Here is an 18,256-nt window from a genome sequence, read left to right as displayed (position 1 = left end):
CTTTTTGTGTTGCTTAATGTTGGTTTTACCTGGTTTGACTTGGTTAAATGTTTCAATTATGTCCTCGTTGTCTGTTTGAAGTGGTGTGCAGGCTGCAGAGTGTAGGAAACATAATATATTGTTGATTTGTATTGTAGCTACACAATGGGTTTGTGGTGTGATGTGGAGCGTTGCGTTACCTTACTATCAACATGATAAACACAACACACCCTTTTGGAAAACAAGGATGGGTAATACAGAAATGAATGGGTATTTTCTCTTTTCAACCACAGTGGGTAAAATGACGAAATACTATGTTGTTTTTTAAGTATTGTCAAATAGCATAACTTTAGCCTGTATGGCTTTTGCAAATATATTTCAAGTGACAGGCTACATTTGGTAGTCTGCTTAATTGAATGGCTACCAGTGAACATCTTCTGATGATATGCCAGATTACTTCCAAAGAAGTCTAAACTACTGGGTACTCCAAGCAAAAAACATTTGACATTCAAACAATGCAGGAAAGAGTTTATTAATTTGTCTTTCAATCAAATGCAGTACATGAAGTAATTAGGGTCTATATAAAGTATGCATTCATCAAGGAGTAAGACCTAAACAAGGAGCCAAGAAACATACAATAAAGACAATTATTTATTACTTTCCTTTCCAAATCCTAACATTACATATTTTATTTTGAATAGACGATTGCCTTACTTCCTGTATGACATTTTCTTTCTCTGGCTAACTTGAGGCAACTCCTGTTGGAGCAGGGGCACAGAGCCCCCTCCTCTTCCTCCTCCTGCCTCCTCCCTTTCTTTCCCTCTTCTCAACATCAGCACCAGTGGTTTATGGAGGAAAGCCAACTGCGGATTGTGCTGCTATGCAGAATTGATTGTAGGCCTGTGTTTTAGTCCAGGGCAGGGTTTCCAACGACACAGCCCCATCACATAAATCTACTTAATCTAAGTCCGTTTTCTAAATAGCATTGATGGTATTAAAGTGTGAAGATAAAGAAAAGGTTTTACTGGATCAGAGCAGAGATAAATTGCCTACGGTCTCTAATGAGTGCTGTATCTAACCACAGTTTTAGTCTCCTTGTTTACCTTCCTAAGATTAGGCACGACTCAGCAGCAGGAACTGCATTAGCAAGGTGCTTGTAAAGGGATGGATGCTATAGCTTGAATGTTTAATCATGATCATTCGTGTGTTTTTTTCTCTTTGATCTGCTCCTATTGATTTTCTTCATCATTAGACTAGTGCATTAGAGTCCGCCTCATTTCCCTGAGTGACTGCTACGATGTGCTGTGAGTGACACGTGGTCATGATGAGTGGGGGGGAACAGTGCAGATCGTGATGAGTGGGGATTCCCTGAATGAAACTGAGCTCTCTGTGCAATGTCATACTATTGATCGAATACTATATTTTATGTCAGTGCAAAAACAAAAGTGCATTAAAAGTTTTTTTTTAGTATATTTCCCAGATGTATTCGTCATGTCCTTTTGCATCACACTCTGTGTTTCCTTTTTCTCTCTTGAAAATGTACAGAGGAAGAGAAAAGAAGGAGACAAGCGATGCAACCCAGATTGTTTTTTTTTACGAGCCCCCAGACTGTTCATGGAACTGCGTAAAGGCTCAGGATTATCTCTCCAATAGTGAACCATACAAATAATCATGGTCAGAGCACCACCTTGTGGAAGGCCAATGAGCTCACAAGACTGAGTAGTTACTTGACAAGTCACTAAAGATAACACTTGAGGAATAACTACTTTGGAATTGTATATGTTTTAGGTAAAATAGTGGCAAAGTGTGACTTGACTTTTGGTGATGCCATGAGCACATTTAAACATTGAAATCCAACTAGTACAATTTATTAGCATTCAATAATGCTTTTTGTATACATGATCGGGAACAAATCCAAAACAATATAACAAATCAGAACAGAAGCAAAGGAAGATTTGGACATTTTGGGAAATACACTTATGCGCTCACTTTCTGAGCGTTAGATAAAGACTGCTTTTTACTTAACCACTAAATACATTTTGTGTTTTGGTACCTCTCAATGCTGCTTTTTACTTAACCACTAAATACCGCTTTTTACTTAACCGTTAAATACATCTTTTGTGTTTTGGTACCTCTCAATGCCTTGCTAAATATGGGAGATCATTGAATACAAACAACCATATCAAGCAGTCAAACATGTCCTTGAAATGTAACCAATTTAGGTAAGATTACAAGTGTGCAAAGACGAAGTCCTCCATTTAAAAGTTTGATTTAATAGTTTTGATGACCAAGAAAGACGGGCAGAAAGGAAGCAGCTCATATATCATCCTTATATATTCCATCTGAGTGTCTCCCAGACCTTGTGAAAGTCACTGCAGTGAAGCAGATGTGGTTGTTAAAGGTACAATCAATCTTGGGGATTCCTCTTCTTTAGCCATCACTTTTGTGATTCTCCTAACCTCTGCTGCAGCCTCTCCTGGTCAAAACATGCCTCTGTACTTGTTCTTGTCCTCCTGGTTCTTTTCCTCCATGCGCATATTAAGCACGGCCAGCTCTCTCTTGACGACCTTCTTCATGCCTGGGTCCAGGTCCAGCACCCGGCTGAAGTCCTGCCGAGCCTCTGCCTCGTTCCACACTTCTGCGTGGGCCTTCCCTCGCAGGAAGAAGGCCTTCATGTCACCTGGAGAAGAAGAACAAACGCATGTTTGACAGCTACCATTTTCAGCTCTGTAGCATTCAATTAAGGCGTGAAGTATTTTCAAGTAAATCATTTTAGTCTTTTGTGGCTTACTTAAATAAACATGTGCTTCTATGAACACATACACGATAAACTGTGCATGCTCAAGAACAGGCAGGATCTTTTATGGGATCAGAAAGTCATAGACACATTACACATCGATTTAAAGCTAGCATTCAAGATTTCAGGGGGAAAAATACCACGCTAGGTTGAAGCTAAAAAAAAAAGCTGTAAGGCTGGAGCAGCTTGAGTCTCACACTCATATCAACAGGCTTGATTTACATAATCTTGGCCTCACAGGCTCACACACATCCTATAAGTCTCTGTGAGTGTTACCTGGGTGCTGGTTGATGATGTCGGTGGTGTGCTCGATGGCCTCATAGTACTCTTCTGTGCGCATTAGACACTGGCAGTAGTTGAGCGTTATGGTGTTCGCCATCTTCTCCAGCTTCAGCCAAGGGACCTCCCATGCTTTCTCCTGAAGAAGATCAGATCCATGTCTATACATACTGTTTTTCAGAATATAATTATTAGTGTTATTTCAGACCACTTTTGATCACCTTTGTCTGAACATTCTTGATGCAGATGATGGCCTCCTTGTACTTTTGTGTGGCCTCGTCGTAGTTCCCCTGTTTGTAGAGCTTGTTCCCCTGACCGTGAAGCACAGGCACCACCTTCAACCTCTCCTCATCGTTCATAGCCCACGTCTCCCTGTTGTACTCACTGGGCTGCTGAACCTGTCAATCATACTCACAGTAAATGTATATAACCTCCCTTGGCACCATGGACCAATGTTTTCTAAAAACAAGTTAATAACCCTATAACAAACCTGTTGGTAAGAAAGGCTAAGATATTGAGGTTGTGTTTGTTCCTACTCACCTTGAGCAGCTCCAGGACAAAGTAGAGGGGTTTTGGTTCCTTCATCAGCTCATCCAGGTCGTCGTAGCCCAGGCTGTGGTAGGCGAACATGTTGGCCATACCACATGTATGGATCTGCCAGTCCACTGGGTCTTTGCCTTCTGCAATGCGCCTCATACTCTTGGACACTAGTGGATAAATGCCAGTGTGCTGGAGAGAGATCACATTTTTATTAAAATATCAAAATGTAAACTTGAATTAGGCTTAAGGTGTTAATTTTCAAGCCTCTTCCGAATTCTGTCTTATTAAAGAGGAAAATGGTGTTGTACTCATTTATCTCATACTTATTCTTCATACTCATACTTCACTTACCCTACACAGGGAATCGGATTACATTTACATTCAACTGATTAAAGATTAATTATATTATAAAATGAGTTGTTTAACATTATCTCCAGTCTATTTCCTCACTCAGCATGGCACGTTTGCCCTCCACTGGCTGGAAATGATACTGCATACAGGAGTCTGTGGAATGTGAGGGGCCGCCATGTTGTTCAGAGGAGTGAATAAATGCTGTAAGCTCATTCAAATCTAATCAGAGTGGAGGTGAGTCAGGAGCGCTGATTCAGCAGAATCAGAGCCGATTAGGGAAAAGTGAAGCTGCTGCAGATTAATGAAAGTGTGCCTCAACCATCTGTCTGTGACAGTGTGGGGCACACAGAAACATAAAAAACATAGATCTATGATTCTAATACTTCAACATTGTTTCATATTCCCATCTTCATGGGACAAACAGCTTTCATAACAGGGAGAGGCCACACAAACAACGCGACGACAAAACATTACTCAGAGAAAATACGCAGGGAATTCAAAGGGAACTTTACTGACAGTAAATCACATATTCAGGACGCAGTGTTGTTGATACACACACATACTTTATAAAACACATATTTTATTTTATTTTGATGTAGTAAGTCAGAGAGCCTGTTGATCCAGTTATGAGCAAATCGGTTCTCTGTTAGCCCTGCTTAGAGGATATCTTTATAAACTGAATACTTCTGTGTTTTTGTTTCTGTATCATGAACAGGAGGATAGTTTGGCATGTGTTTAATGTTTAGGTGTCACATTCATTTAAGTATAGCACCTACAACTTACAGTGTTGTTTTGCTGCAGAGTCTATAGCCTCCACATCCTCAGTGTTATGACATGAAGTGAACAGTCAAGCTTCTAAGAAGTCATTTGCACTAACAGACAATAATGCACTTCAATTCAAAACAAGCAAAAAGGGAACACGCAAACCATTTTCAACACAAACCATGATGTCAAGCACTCACAATGATGTCACACCAGAATTCAGCCACCTCTCCGATCCTCAAGGAGGACAACAGGGTTTCCCAGATGTCCATTTTAAACATATTGCCGATTACTATCTCCATGGGCGTCCCCACCACTTTGCTGTCATCTATCACTGTCCGCTCATCATCACACAACTGGGTGCGGAAGTGGAAAGTCACCTGGAGTAAAACGAAACATAGAGAGATGATGCCTGCTCATTACAACTAAAACAATGTGAGAAAGTGGGGATCATAGCTCTTTCTGTCAGCTTTAAATATATAAAACCTCTTAAATAACCCAAGGCAGATAAAACTAATATTAGGAAGACCAGATAGTGCCTGAAGAGCAATGATCAAAAATACCATAAAATGAAATACAATGTTTGTTAAAAAGGGAACTGAACAAACCTTCAAAGTCTTAACAAAGGTTTTATATTACAAGCTCTACACACAGCTCAGTTATTCAACAGGACAGAAAGTAGGACAGAAAGCCAAGATTCCCTGGTTTTATAACATCCAAGGAGAGTGAAGCAATACCAAACTGATCCCATATTTCATAATAAAAGTGTCCTCAAAATACAGAACCAGCACAGGTAAAGTATAATTTTATGAACCAAGGATGATTTGAAATTCCTTAATAGGGAAACTTCCGCTCTCAAAACAAAGCTATAAAATACAGAACAAGAAATCCCCAACACAGTCACAAAGCTAGAGTTCATGAATGTGAGCTGGGGCCTAATTTATAAAGGGATATACGCTCAAAAAATGGCGTCCGCCAGTTTCTACGCAATGTTTGCGATTTATAAAATACTAACTTGACGGGAAAATGTGCGGTCCTCCACGCAAACTACCCATGCGTACGCACTAAGCACAACAATGGGAGAGACGAGAAACTGCGACACCGTTGGCAGAAGGAAGAATGGAGAGAAATGTGTGGAAATAATACCATAAATAAAATGTTACCTCTTATTTATCATGAATAATTCATTTTCACAAATTGATTAAAGCCAATCTTAAAATGATTAAACAAACGCCTGTTGGAGACTCCTCGGTGCACACAAAAACATAACTTGGAGAAATAAATAAATGGATATGTTATTTAAAACCACCTCGAATATGTTGCAGTGGAGACGCTGCGCACAGCTGATCGACAGCTGGGACACGAACCACAACATACAAAAACATAATTCAGATCCAGTCGTCGTGACTCTACTCCGGAGGGATTCCCCGATCATTTATTTCTCATCAAGGGGGTGTCTCCTGTCCCCGGTACAAACACACTGCCTGAGGAAGGCTATGTGTATTTTTTTTGTCATTAACCTTTTTCGGACCACTTATTTATTTATTTTGGTGACGATCCTACCTCCATGCTGCTACTCTGGTTTAAACTGCATCCACCAAACAATATGATTTATCTCGACCTCCCCAAAATAACCAGAATCTGACACGGTGTGAGATGTCTTTTTTAGCTGTCGTCATTTCCTGCTATCTTCTTCATAAAGTCAGTCAAAATGAATGAATGAATGAATGGGCGTTTCTTTGACTATTTATAGGCAAATATGGGCGTTACGTGAAGCCCGCAAAAGCTGCACCGCATTTCGAGTCGAATGTGATTTATAAAGGGAAACCGGCGTAGGAAGTCCCGTACGCACTTTCCTCGCCGGTACGCAATGTTTGGTGAATCGGAAAATGTCGGAACATTTCTGTACCTATTTTTTGGATTTCTACTACGTAAGCAACCTTCCCACGTGAATCCTACGCACGGCGTTATAAATGAGGCCCCTGGTCTGAACAGGCCACGCATTTGTATAATTTGTTTTTTTCAGATTCAGGAATGGTTTCATAAGTCACAGTCAAGTGAAGGCATTCTTTCTTGAGGAAAGACCAAACCAGACGCAGATGGTTTAAAGTGTTTTGAATAAGTTCTGAAAAAAGTGTTCTTATTAAAGCAGCATTGAGTGAAACATGTCCTTATTAACCTCTTCTGGCCACCAGGGGGAATTGCAACTTCATGAGTGAGCCTCCCCTCTCATCATGTTCACATGCAATAGCTTAAAATCGAAACATAAATCTAAGAGATGAAGTCATGCATCATCAAACCTGATAATGGCTTTGCTTTTCAGCAGGCTGTTAACAGTATGTTATATGCTTTTATTTCCCAACTCATTTTGGTGGATTACCGATGCGCATGTTTTTCAAATCACTCCTGGAGTGGAATGAGCATATTATTATGTCTACTGTTTTTGTGATGTTCCACTGGCAGATGCAGATATACAATAATGCTTTTCAAATTGTAAACATTGCCCTAATGTCTAAATAAAATGTCATGTAACATAATCAAAAATGACAGACGCTGAGCATCCATCATAAGTGAAGAAACTTCACTCTGTTCAGACAAAGAAACCTCGGAACCTCTTGCCACTTGAAGTCTTATGGATATTAAGGGGGATCTTGATGGAGAGGTATCCATCATAGCTAAATGATTAGATTTAGATCTTTATTGCATGTTTAATATCAAGTCTATATAATAGTCGTCACAGATAAGAGCCTCTAATTGAACGTTATTCTCTTTGGTGCTTTGCAACCACAGTCTAGAAAGAATGTTGTTCTCTTTTGTCTTTGCATGGTCCTCAACTTCTATATCTCTAAGATACACATTTAAAACCAGCTTTGTGAAGCGAATTCTAAATAACTTGATCATGAAAATAGGAGCATACATTGCTGCTATTTTCCTGAAATATCTTTCAGAGAAATTGAATTATTGACTGCAAACTAAATAGACTCTGTACTGAAGTAAACGTACAGAACTTAGTCTACAATGGATGAGCTAAATGTAGCTCTTTAATGGATGATAAAGCTAGAAGACATGTATTCATAGAGAAATGTAAGTTAGTGAAGGTCAAAAATACCTTTGATCCAGAGATACATTTTGGAATTTCTCCGGTCCCTCCATGCAGAATAGTTTTCTTGATTCCCTCCAAGCCCAACAACATTGTATCCTGCATATCCGACATCTTTTTTTAAATGTTGATTAAAAATCCCCTTATTTTACCGTTCACATGTGTTTCACAATAATGTGTGGGGTACAATATGTGTAAAGGATATTGATTACTTAGAGCAGTCGTTCCTAGTGGATTAGTTGAGGCAGGGATAATGAGATTATAAACCCCTCCTCTTATGTTTGAATCATCTCTCTGTTGCTTTGTGCATTGGTCATCATCTGCACTTTCCCTCAATACAGTCCGACCCCAGATCCATCCAGAAATAACGAGAAACAGACAGAAACAAATACAGAAATGAGAGGGTGATTACCTTTTTGGATTGACTAAATATATACTTTTTGTTTCTTTAGAGGGAGATGAATCTAAACCGGTTGAATGCACCACAAGATCAGAACAAAAGTGTGTGTTAGGGAGAGACAGACAGAGAAAATAGGAGAAGAAAGAAAATAAACATAAAACGGTCCGCAAGAGTAGGACATGGTTTCCATTCCAGAGGAAATTTCCTGGATTTATGTGGATGTGGTGATCTGAACAATATGGAGACATAGTGAAGCAGACAATTGCTGTATGGACTCCTTGACCTTGTCTATTAAACATCTGTCTTCCATATGTGCAGCGTCTGTGTGTGAGAGAAAGGCAAGGCTCCTTTAGTGTGTGCTAAAAAAGTCTGCAAGCAGTTTGAGGAGGCAATTATTCTAAAACATTATTGTTAATACCTTATTACTAATTGCGCGAATAGAAAACCCCATGACCGCACCTTGGCAGTGCTCACAATTGTATAACTTTACTGCTTTGTGTTTCCTCTGTGGAGAAAAAGGTATTTCACCATGGAGTATGAGGCAAGGCTGCAGTCTTATCTCGATTCAAATGAGACCTCTGTGTCCTTGGAAAGAGCTGCAACATACTATCAAGTTTGCCTTTTTTTACTCGTGTGACTGGTATGTACTTGGCCACTCTTGAAGTACAGGCATTGAGCCGATTCTACGCCCTCCTGTGGAAGAGTTTGGTAGTGAAGCAGGAGTTTGTCCTCTTCTTCATCACACCGGCCCTGACATGTCCCTGTGTGTGAAGCCCCTTTCAGAGTACACACATAATCTTAATTTGACTTCATAATTATTCTACAACCATCACAAACAGTTACAAATTGTGACTGGCAGAAGTTGGTTGAGGGGAAGGCATGGGCCTTATCATTCTACTAATATTTTTGAAAGTAAAATGGGTGCATTGTTTCTCCACCCGCTGGATTTTGCTCCTCCTTTCTTCTCTGGGGAAACACTGAACATATAGCAGGGTTAACAGGTTTGTGTTGCTATAGTAACAGCCCTTTGAATAATAATTATATCTGTGAGTTATGAAATGGAAAAGAAAAAAGTGTCACCCTTGTCTATGAACATTTCATGAGAGCGTTACTGACTAAGGTTTTGGTTTGGTGATTTAAAGTGTTCTGTGTACTGACCTCAGGCCAGTTTAAGTATGAGTGAGTGGTGGGAGAGCAGCAATACATCCTACCTGTTGGAGAGGCAATGACACTGTTGTGCGTTTAAGCGCTCAGGCTTTGTGGCAGTGACTCATAATGCTTGCGTCACAACGCCTACATCTCTCTGTGCTTTCTTTGTGTGTAAAGGTGCATATCTAGGTTTGCTGCATGAACATTGTAGCGTGGGGAAATCTAATGTCTCAGTTTGCTGAAGCGCATGCACACACATCTTTTGACAACAGGTCCAGCTATAAGTTGTCCTGCCAGCAGGAGGTACACCCCGGTCTCTCTAATTTTTAGCCTTGCTGGAAACCCGTCGCTGATGCATTAGTTCCACTTTAAGCAAGTCATGCTCTATTTCTGGAAAGTCCAGTTGTGGATTTCCTGGGGAGGAGCCGCTCCCTGTGAAGAAGCCATTCATTCATATACATAACCCACCGGGGGAGGGCTCCTTCCATGACGCACAACATATACGCACATAGCATAATGTTAATGAATGTGTAAACCTTTTGAGCTTCTTCTGTGGAAATGAGGCACACAGTAAGAGGGAAAGACAGGATCCTTCTTTCTCTCCCTGTCAGATTGACATAAAAAGCTGACCTAGCAGATCTAAAAGAAAGACAAACATGCAAATGGGGCAGTGTGGGGGTTACTATGGTCGGTTGGTGGACATAATCCACTACATTTATTTAGTAGATGTAGTAAAAAGGTAACATTTAGTAAAAATTAGTTAAAGGAGAAATAATATGCACATTTTCAGGGTCATATTTGTATTGTAGGTTTAGGGCATGAAGGTATGTTTGAATTATTTAATTTGAGTCAGTTTAGATTAATTGAATCGGTCTCTAACGCTCAGTTTTAGAACCTGTCTCTTTAAGCCCCCCTCCAGCAAGAGTACAGTCCGCTCTGATTGGTCATTGTTCCAGGGTCTTCCATATCTGTGAACTCTGTGTCTCTGCATCGTTATTGCAGACGGGAGGTGATGACACTGTAACAAAACTTTGTCCTTGAAAATGCATCATTTTTACATCACTACCTTATCAAAGTCCTGGCCTTGTTGGCACAGTTTCTGTAGACAAAATTAATTAAACATAATGTTTTCTTTGTGGAACAGGATAACTTATCAATATGAACCCTTCATGAATAGATACACTTTACACATACATTTTTCCCCACCTATTTTGAATGTGGGAAAACACACTGGCTGCTCTGAAATCGTCACAATGCCTCGTAACCATCTGGAGCGAACATTCTTTTTTGACTAAATGTATTGGTAGAAGTTAAACATACTTTAATTTAAATAGACGATGCTAAGTAATAATAGTACTTTAATTCCACTGTGTCGCAGAGAGAGGAAAACACACTTTCATCCAAATATTAACTGGACTTAATCAGCCCTCATGTGTTTGTTTAGAGGTTATCATTTTATAGCAAGATCTAAAAGAGTTAAGGTATTGTAGTTTACTATGTCGTTTTAGCCTAGAACAAGAACTTGTAAATGCTGGGCCTCAGATACCAGCATGTAGTCTCAAAGTGTGGAACAAAAAGGCCTAAGAATATTTCGGCACCAGCTGCCATTGTCTTCATGAATACATTCATTATCAGTTCTTGCCTACAATACTCTGTCACTGTTCTCTGCTGGTTGTTTAGTTTAGGGATGAACACATTGACTTACAGGAACTGTCAAGAGACTCACTCCAATTCGTGCATGCATGCAGACTCATCAATGTTTGTAACTGGAAGACGTCCAGGACTATGTTCATGTTGATGTCAGTCATAACTGCAACCCTGAATACTGTTCAGTACTCTGTCGTTAGTCATAGCTTAATGATGGCTTGTCCAAACAGGTGAGAAACAGAGGAGGGGCTGACTAACAGCAACAGTAATTCAACATAACTTGATCCTCATCTAAATAGCAATTTGCACACTTTTTCTTATGACGGGGACAATTGTTATTTACATATACAAATGTAATGCATGTATATCCTGCACCCATCTGTGCACCAAATGATCCAAAATATGCAATAATGGTTGTTATGCAATTCCTTTCAAATTCCAGTTTATTCATGCTGGCATCTGCAGTCATATGAGTCATTGTTGAGGATTCTGATAAACAAGAACAATACAAGTTGTGCTTCTACTCCACCAGGCTGGGAAGAGAAATGTTGAGGATTTCCAGTCCACAACTCATATTTCCTCCAAAGATTTGCAAAGGATAAGAAAGATGGCTGCAGTTCAATCAAGCCAGTCATAAGTTTATAAACGTTGTGTCTGTGTGTCTTATTTATTAAAGGGGCCAAAATTGAGCAAAGCTATGCAGTCAGTCAACCTCCATTCATAGATTACAGATGTTTGTGGAATTTGAACAACTGCCTGCAAAGTTATGGTTAAATGTGTGTCTACTTTCTTTCAATATAACTTTAGTATGACCAGATCATGCAGGTGCTTACCATATTGTTTCTAACTTGTGTAATATTCCACCAGCACATATTTCTAAGTTTAAATATCCTTGCAGAACGAGGTCACAGATCTGGAAAGATTGCATAACCAATGGCAGCCTCCCAAACATGTCTTACAAAGTTCTGCTGTTAGTCAACGAGACAATAATGACTTTGTTCTCTGGCTAGATTAACACAGGAGCAAACAAATTACACCTTAAACCCTGGCATAATACACTATTAGTGTTTCTATATTTAACTGATTCGGAAAACGTCCATCCAGGCCATGGAGTGATCACTACTTAATTATCTTTTCCTCTTGTAAATCCTGTCTATTCATGTTGTAAAATACAGCCCTGACATACGTAGAGCAGACAAGTGCAAGCAGAGAAGGTCAGAGGTCAGAATCACCGTTCTCTAAAGTTAAACCACTGAGGAAGAGGACTTTTGACCTGCACTCCTTCGTCTGGCACTTTAGGTGGACGGCTGGATAGGCGTGTGTGTGTGTGTGTGTGTGTGTGTGGTGTGTGTGTGGTGTGTGGTGTGTGTGTGTGTGTGTGTGTGGTGTTGTGTGTGTGTGTGTGTGTGTGTGTGTGTGTGTGTGTGTGTGTGTGTGTGTGTGTGTGTGTGTGTGTGTGTGTGTGTGTGTGTGTGTGTGTTGTGTGTGTGTGTGTGTGTGTGTGTGTGTGTGTGTGTGTGTTGTGTGTGTGTGTGTGTGTGTGTGTGGTGTGTGTGTGTGTGTGTGTGTGTGTGTGTGTGTGTGTGTGTGTGTGTGTGTGGTGTGTGTGTGTGTGTGTGTGTGTGTGTGTGTGTGTGTGTGTGTGTGTGTGTGTGTGTGTGTGTGTGTGTGTGTGTGTGTGTGTGTGTGTGTGTGTGTGTGTGTGTGTGTGTGTCCTGACTTGCAACATTCTCAGGAACAGTGCTGTGCAGTCAGGCAGTGGGTAACGACAGGCGAGAATCTTCTGGTATGATACATTAGCTCAGATTGTGCATCAGTTGCTGCTCATAAATTACATGCATGTTTCACTTGCAGTCTCTATAAAGGGAAATAAAATAAACAGAGCTCCCTGACTGATTATTTCCTCTGGCATTCTATAGCCTGTAATCTTTTAACCTGGGCACAACAACCTGTATTGTTTTACTCTGATATCCACGGCTCCGTCCTAATCCCCGCTCTCGTCAGAGCCGCTGGCCTTTGGCTCTGCAGCTCTTCTCAGCCACAGTTTCCCTGAGCGGGCCCCTGGCGTCCTGCTCTCCGCCTGGCCCCGACCTTTAGCAACATACCAGAACACATGGCAGCCAGGACAAAGGGCAAATGCACACGACACATAGAGACACTCGTATAGTACATACCGGCTCCTTGTTCCACACGCTAATGCAAAGGTGTTCTCTGTGGCACAGGAAATATTGGATCTAGGTCTGTGACGTGCAAAGAGAATTGTTTAGATATAATAACTTGCAGTACATAACGCTCGGTTGCTGACCGTCACCTTCACGGTTTTACAGGATCACATGAGCTGGGTTTGCCCTGGTTACCAGCTATAAGGGAATAATCTGGGAAAGAAACCCTTGGGACCAGTGGGTAAATGAAATCCACCCCACACATTTAAAATACAACAACAAAATGTCACATTCAGGAATGGAAAGTATAACATATAGGACTGCAGTGCACTATGAAGCTTATAACATCTAAAAAACACATTTTTTAGCTGCTTTTAATTTTTCTGAAAGGCATACTTCACCCCCAAAATGACCATATTTATATAATTTATTGATCCAGTGTTGCCTTTCATTATTAAAGATACTAACCTTTTCTGCCATGTCTCCATGCTTAATAAAGAATCAAAAAGGGGAGAAAGTCTCCAATTAAAGTTAAGATAGGCCGCAAAAGACGCGTACATTTTCACAAAAACGTAAAACATTTAAAAACACTTAAGTATGTTTGAGAAGTACTGAGCATAGGACTGGATAATGAGACCTGGATTATACTGCAAACATTTATTTGAGAGTTTGTAAAAGGATGTTAATTTATTTTCTGCTGTATTTTAACGTGGACTATTCACTTAAATTCATTAAGGCTTTTGTCCTTTTTTTGGGTCATCATTTAATGTTGAATCATGGGAGAACAAATTCTAGGTAACATGGGCTAATTATTGATATATATAGATGGTAATTTTGAGGGTGAAGTATAATCTTTGTATTTATGGTTAAAAACATTATTTAGAGAATGCATCTCTGTAGCTTCTACACATAGGCTCCAGGAATCAGTAAGTGTTGTTCTAACAGGTGTCTGTGGTAATTGACAGTGTAGTTTTCTTTTGATGAGACAGTGAGAAAGACAAGACAAATCCTCCTGCGCCCCTGCTGGGAGCTAATGGAGTTTATTGACCTGATAGACCCAGCACAGACCTGTATGTCATTCTACTCCTTTCCTTCAACAAGAGCTCAAGCCACTATTATGAAATCCAGGTCTATTACTCTAACACCTGACATTCATTTAATAACATTGTATCATCTAATTTGTGTCAATGCAAAATAACCAAGTAAAATTGGTAAAAACATTAAGGCTTATGTCCAAAACTGCATTGTGTGAATTTGAGATAAATGCATAAAACCATTTTACAGCTAACGCCAATTATGAGTCCCCAAACTATTAGTTTTGTACAGAAAACATTACAAAAGTCACTTTTTTCTCTCCCTTCTTATGTATTGTACTTTCAACTCGTTCTTTATCAATTACCTGTTATATACAGTTAGTATGTAATCTACCCATCACATGCTAAATATAGACATTCAAATAGTTGAATAACATGTTCTGCAGCTGTTATTTAACCTGTTACATAAGTGCTGTTAGCCAGCTTAATTACCTTAATGGAATTGCTCTGTCTCTTTAGGGTTATATTGTCTCTTGCAGTATCGACTGTGTGTTCCTATTTTCCCAGTACTGAACACGCCTACCATTAAGTCACCCTCTTGTGAAATCCTGCCTACCGTCATTACTCATAGTTCTAAGTAGTTTTAGGCTGTGATCAGGCTATTTTACGCCACCATATTGACCTTTTCTGCTGGGCAAAACATTTGATAATGAAGAAGGATATTGAGTGTGGCCAAAGAGAGTGACATGATGGACCTTAGTATTTCCCCAAACAAGCCAGTTTAATCTGTTGGTTGGAACGGGTCAAGGGATTAGACGTGTACTGTTTTGCAGCCATCCTGTCTGACCTTAATACACTTAACCTGGCCCAGTCCATAAACCAAATCGTCTACCTGTTTAGAATCAGATGTATAACGCTTCAAAAAGAGGCGGAGACCAGCCTGTGTTATCTTTGAGCTCTGGAGCTAAACCAAGTTATGTGAACAATGCATCAATCCTTACTGTATCAGAGGCCATTGTTACACTGCATGACTAAACACAAACCCAGTGAACTTTGAAGTCTCTGCTCACACTGCTGGAAAAGATTATCCACCCAAAGGCCCTGTTTCAAATGTAATGTCATTTCTCAATGTAAGGATGATAACTCAAGTAACCAGACATTGGCGCTTAAAGGCGAGCAGACTTTGTGAAGGATGGCTTTAATGTGGATCATGTGCTCTCAGAGAGCAACTGGGGGCTGGGCTGCTCTTCATGAGCCACTATTGACAATTTCCTCAAGTATTCGTGAGATGCACACAGAGAGGGACACTCCCAGACACACATGCACATTGTAACGCACACACACGCTCACACACAAGCACTTTTTCCATCCTAGTAAGGTTGTCACATGCAGCTAAAATCAAAGGTCAGTCTGCTCTCACATGGGTGCTGCATGTGGTTTGCAGACACACAGACGGTACACTTGCATGCATTCATCTTCTCACTCCGTCTGTCTTAGTATACATCCTATGCTTTTGTTTGCAACCTTTATCTGTTGAAGGATGTGATGTATGAGGCCGTTTGTAGTTTGATGCGTGCAACACTGGTTTATACAATTGTAAAAATCCTTCTTTCCAAAAAAATTCTAGTTAAAGCTGTTGCCTGCTTAAAACACCTTAAAGCTGCCTGTGGTCATGGGCATGCATCCAAAGGAGGACTCCAGACGATAGGTTCAACCACCTAAAATTAGAGGAAGCTTGTAGGCGTTCTACATTCAGTACTAAAAGTAAGAAGGAAATGGCAAAAGCATCTTCTTTACAGTAGAACTTTACAATCCTTTATGTCATGTCAGATAGTTTCTTGTTACTACTTTGTTTATTTAGATGTAAATATACATTGAAGTGATTTCTGTTCACGTTTTGATCGTGACTATGACATTTTTTACAGAATTTGAGCATGTGGTGGGAGTTGGCTTTAATAAGTGCATTTTGTGTTTGCGCAAGAACCACAGTTAAGCCGCATTGACCTCTGTTGTGATGACTGTGGGAGAGGCTTTTTGTTGTTACATGATAAAGAAAAGCAGCACAATGTTTTTATCTTTATATATGAATGTGCCAACATTATGCCTGCATCTATTACAAGCGGAACTGTATCCAAAAAAGAGCCAATGTTTGCTGCTCCTCTCTGAGTGTTAATAAGCAACAGTAGCTTGGAAACCCAAGACGGCCCCACGTTCACCAGTCTTCCTCTGCCTCTCTCTCTTACACGGGATTAAGTTGTCAGGTTACATTGAACTCTGAGCGTTCTCCACTCAGACAAAACCGTTGGTGCAGACCGTCCAGTTATTTATAACTCTGTTGAGTAAGCTTCCACTCGCTACAGCCCACTCCAGCACATATACATGTATGGGCCTCTGTGTTTAACTTTATGACATGTCATGTTTATGACTCATCAAAGTGCTTGTTTTCTACATACGCTCTTTTGCCAAAAATGTGTGATACTTTATGTCCTTGTGCCCATTACATCATTTAAATAAAATTGTCTGACAACTCAGACTTTCCAAAGAATTACATAATGGGCCTTCACTCAAGAGCAGCAGACTGACAAGAGCACATTTACTGACGTCACACACACGCACGCACGCACGCACGCACGCACGCACGCACGTACGTACGTAGTGAATTAGCAGCGAGGGCAGCAGATTGCAGAAACACAATATGAGTCCTCGGTCCTCTTTGTTACAATATTCTCCGTCTCACTCTCTCTGCATTTTCCACTTTCTTTCTCTTTTGCTTCACAGCCCACCTATCTGGAACTTCAGTCTATTTTAGGAGCGCAGTGCCGGCCAAGTATCGGCTGTAATGTGTAGAACACATCATGAGTAGGGTCCCTTTGAGACAGGATGCATACTGGGTTAAGCAGCACAGTGAGTGGGTGTAGGCTGCTTTGTTTCATCTATCAATCCCTGGCTATATATTGCCTCTTTTTTTGGATGACATAGTTAAGTAGATCTTTATCTCTGGTATAACATTAACGATCACCTAAATTAGGTATGTTAAATATTAGATTTTTGGTGCAACTGCAACCAGTACCCAAACTTTTCATTTTTTTGGCCCCTCTCTGATTTGATTTCCATCTGTATGTTTCCACATTCCACACAAAATTGTGCACATCTGGCTAAAAATGGGTGCCAATACTGTGCTCTTTATACTATACTGTAGGTACTCATATGAATCATGGTCATGTCCATAGGCAGTTAAATATGACAAAAAGCTCAGACAGTTATTGACGGTTAAAATATATTGGTTTATTCATTGGTCATTTATCAAAACCGGGTAGCCACCCACCCATAACTGTGTCCTTGGGCAAGACGCTTTACCCGCATTTGCTCCTGTGGGTAATGTCCGCAGTAATGACTCTTACATGTCTAATATGTGTAATGTGTACTTGTAAAGCGCTTTGAGCACCTGTAAAAGCGCTCTAATAAAAAAATGTAATTTATTATTATTATTATTATTATAAATCAGATGAATGAGACAAAACAGAAGACCACGATGATAGATTCCTAACATTTAAAATAACCAGACCTCACCACATTTAATCTACGGACGTTTTTACAATAACTCAAGAGTTCTCAAGAGTGAGTTGCTGACATTTTTGTACATTTCACAAACTTTTGTGAATATTAGCAAACGCGATGATTTCCAAAGCATTTGCACTTTTTCGATCTGGCGTCTATTCATCTATTTTATTTACTTTAATATCCATTTATTTAGAGAGTATCTACATTTTCAATGATTAACAGTGGCATACATACACTTTCAATGAAAAGCAGTTGATGTTAATAGGCTATAGTATCTCTTACATCTTTATGTTGTATTTCTGCCTACAAATAATGAAACAATATTTCCAACAACCTTGAACTGTACCATAACAATAGTGAGAGTGAATGCCTTGAAAGTCTGCAAAAACATTTACCAGAATCAACCTGGACTCCATAAATGTAAGCGTTTCACCTGGCAGCCAGTTGTGTCTTTTCTTGTGTAATTGTATAGCGAGAATTGAGACAGTGATTCTT

At 40.0% G+C, this 18,256-nt stretch overlaps 1 protein-coding gene across 1 annotated transcript; it reads right to left on the bottom strand.

Moving 5' to 3' along the window:
* Window positions 1–490: 490 nt before the first annotated feature.
* On the bottom strand, window positions 491–13,654 carry aipl1 (aryl hydrocarbon receptor interacting protein-like 1). Its single transcript, XM_034225570.1, has 7 exons — window positions 13,635–13,654; window positions 13,179–13,215; window positions 4,909–5,088; window positions 3,596–3,784; window positions 3,277–3,453; window positions 3,053–3,194; window positions 491–2,659 (listed from the first exon to the last, which is right to left on the bottom strand). The coding sequence occupies exons 1-7, from the start codon at window positions 13,652–13,654 to the stop codon at window positions 2,460–2,462; spliced, it is 945 nt and encodes a 314-aa protein (XP_034081461.1). The 3' UTR covers window positions 491–2,459.
* Between the last annotated feature and the right edge of the window lie 4,602 nt (window positions 13,655–18,256).

Source organism: Gymnodraco acuticeps, unplaced genomic scaffold (genome assembly GCF_902827175.1).
Source record: "Gymnodraco acuticeps unplaced genomic scaffold, fGymAcu1.1, whole genome shotgun sequence".
NCBI classification, from domain to species: domain Eukaryota; kingdom Metazoa; phylum Chordata; class Actinopteri; order Perciformes; family Bathydraconidae; genus Gymnodraco; species Gymnodraco acuticeps.
This window is presented reverse-complemented; position numbering and strand designations above follow the sequence as displayed.

Bases quoted from the DNA above. Each gene is read 5' to 3' on its own strand.
- aipl1 (XM_034225570.1), bottom strand. From the start codon at position 13,654: ATGGAGACATGGCAGAAAAG. The intron at 3,785-4,908 runs GTGAGTGCTTGA...ATCTCTCTCCAG, and splicing joins AATTCTGGTGTGACATCATT to CACACTGGCATTTATCCACT. The intron at 3,195-3,276 runs GTGATCAAAAGT...GATCTTCTTCAG, and splicing joins TCAAGAATGTTCAGACAAAG to GAGAAAGCATGGGAGGTCCC.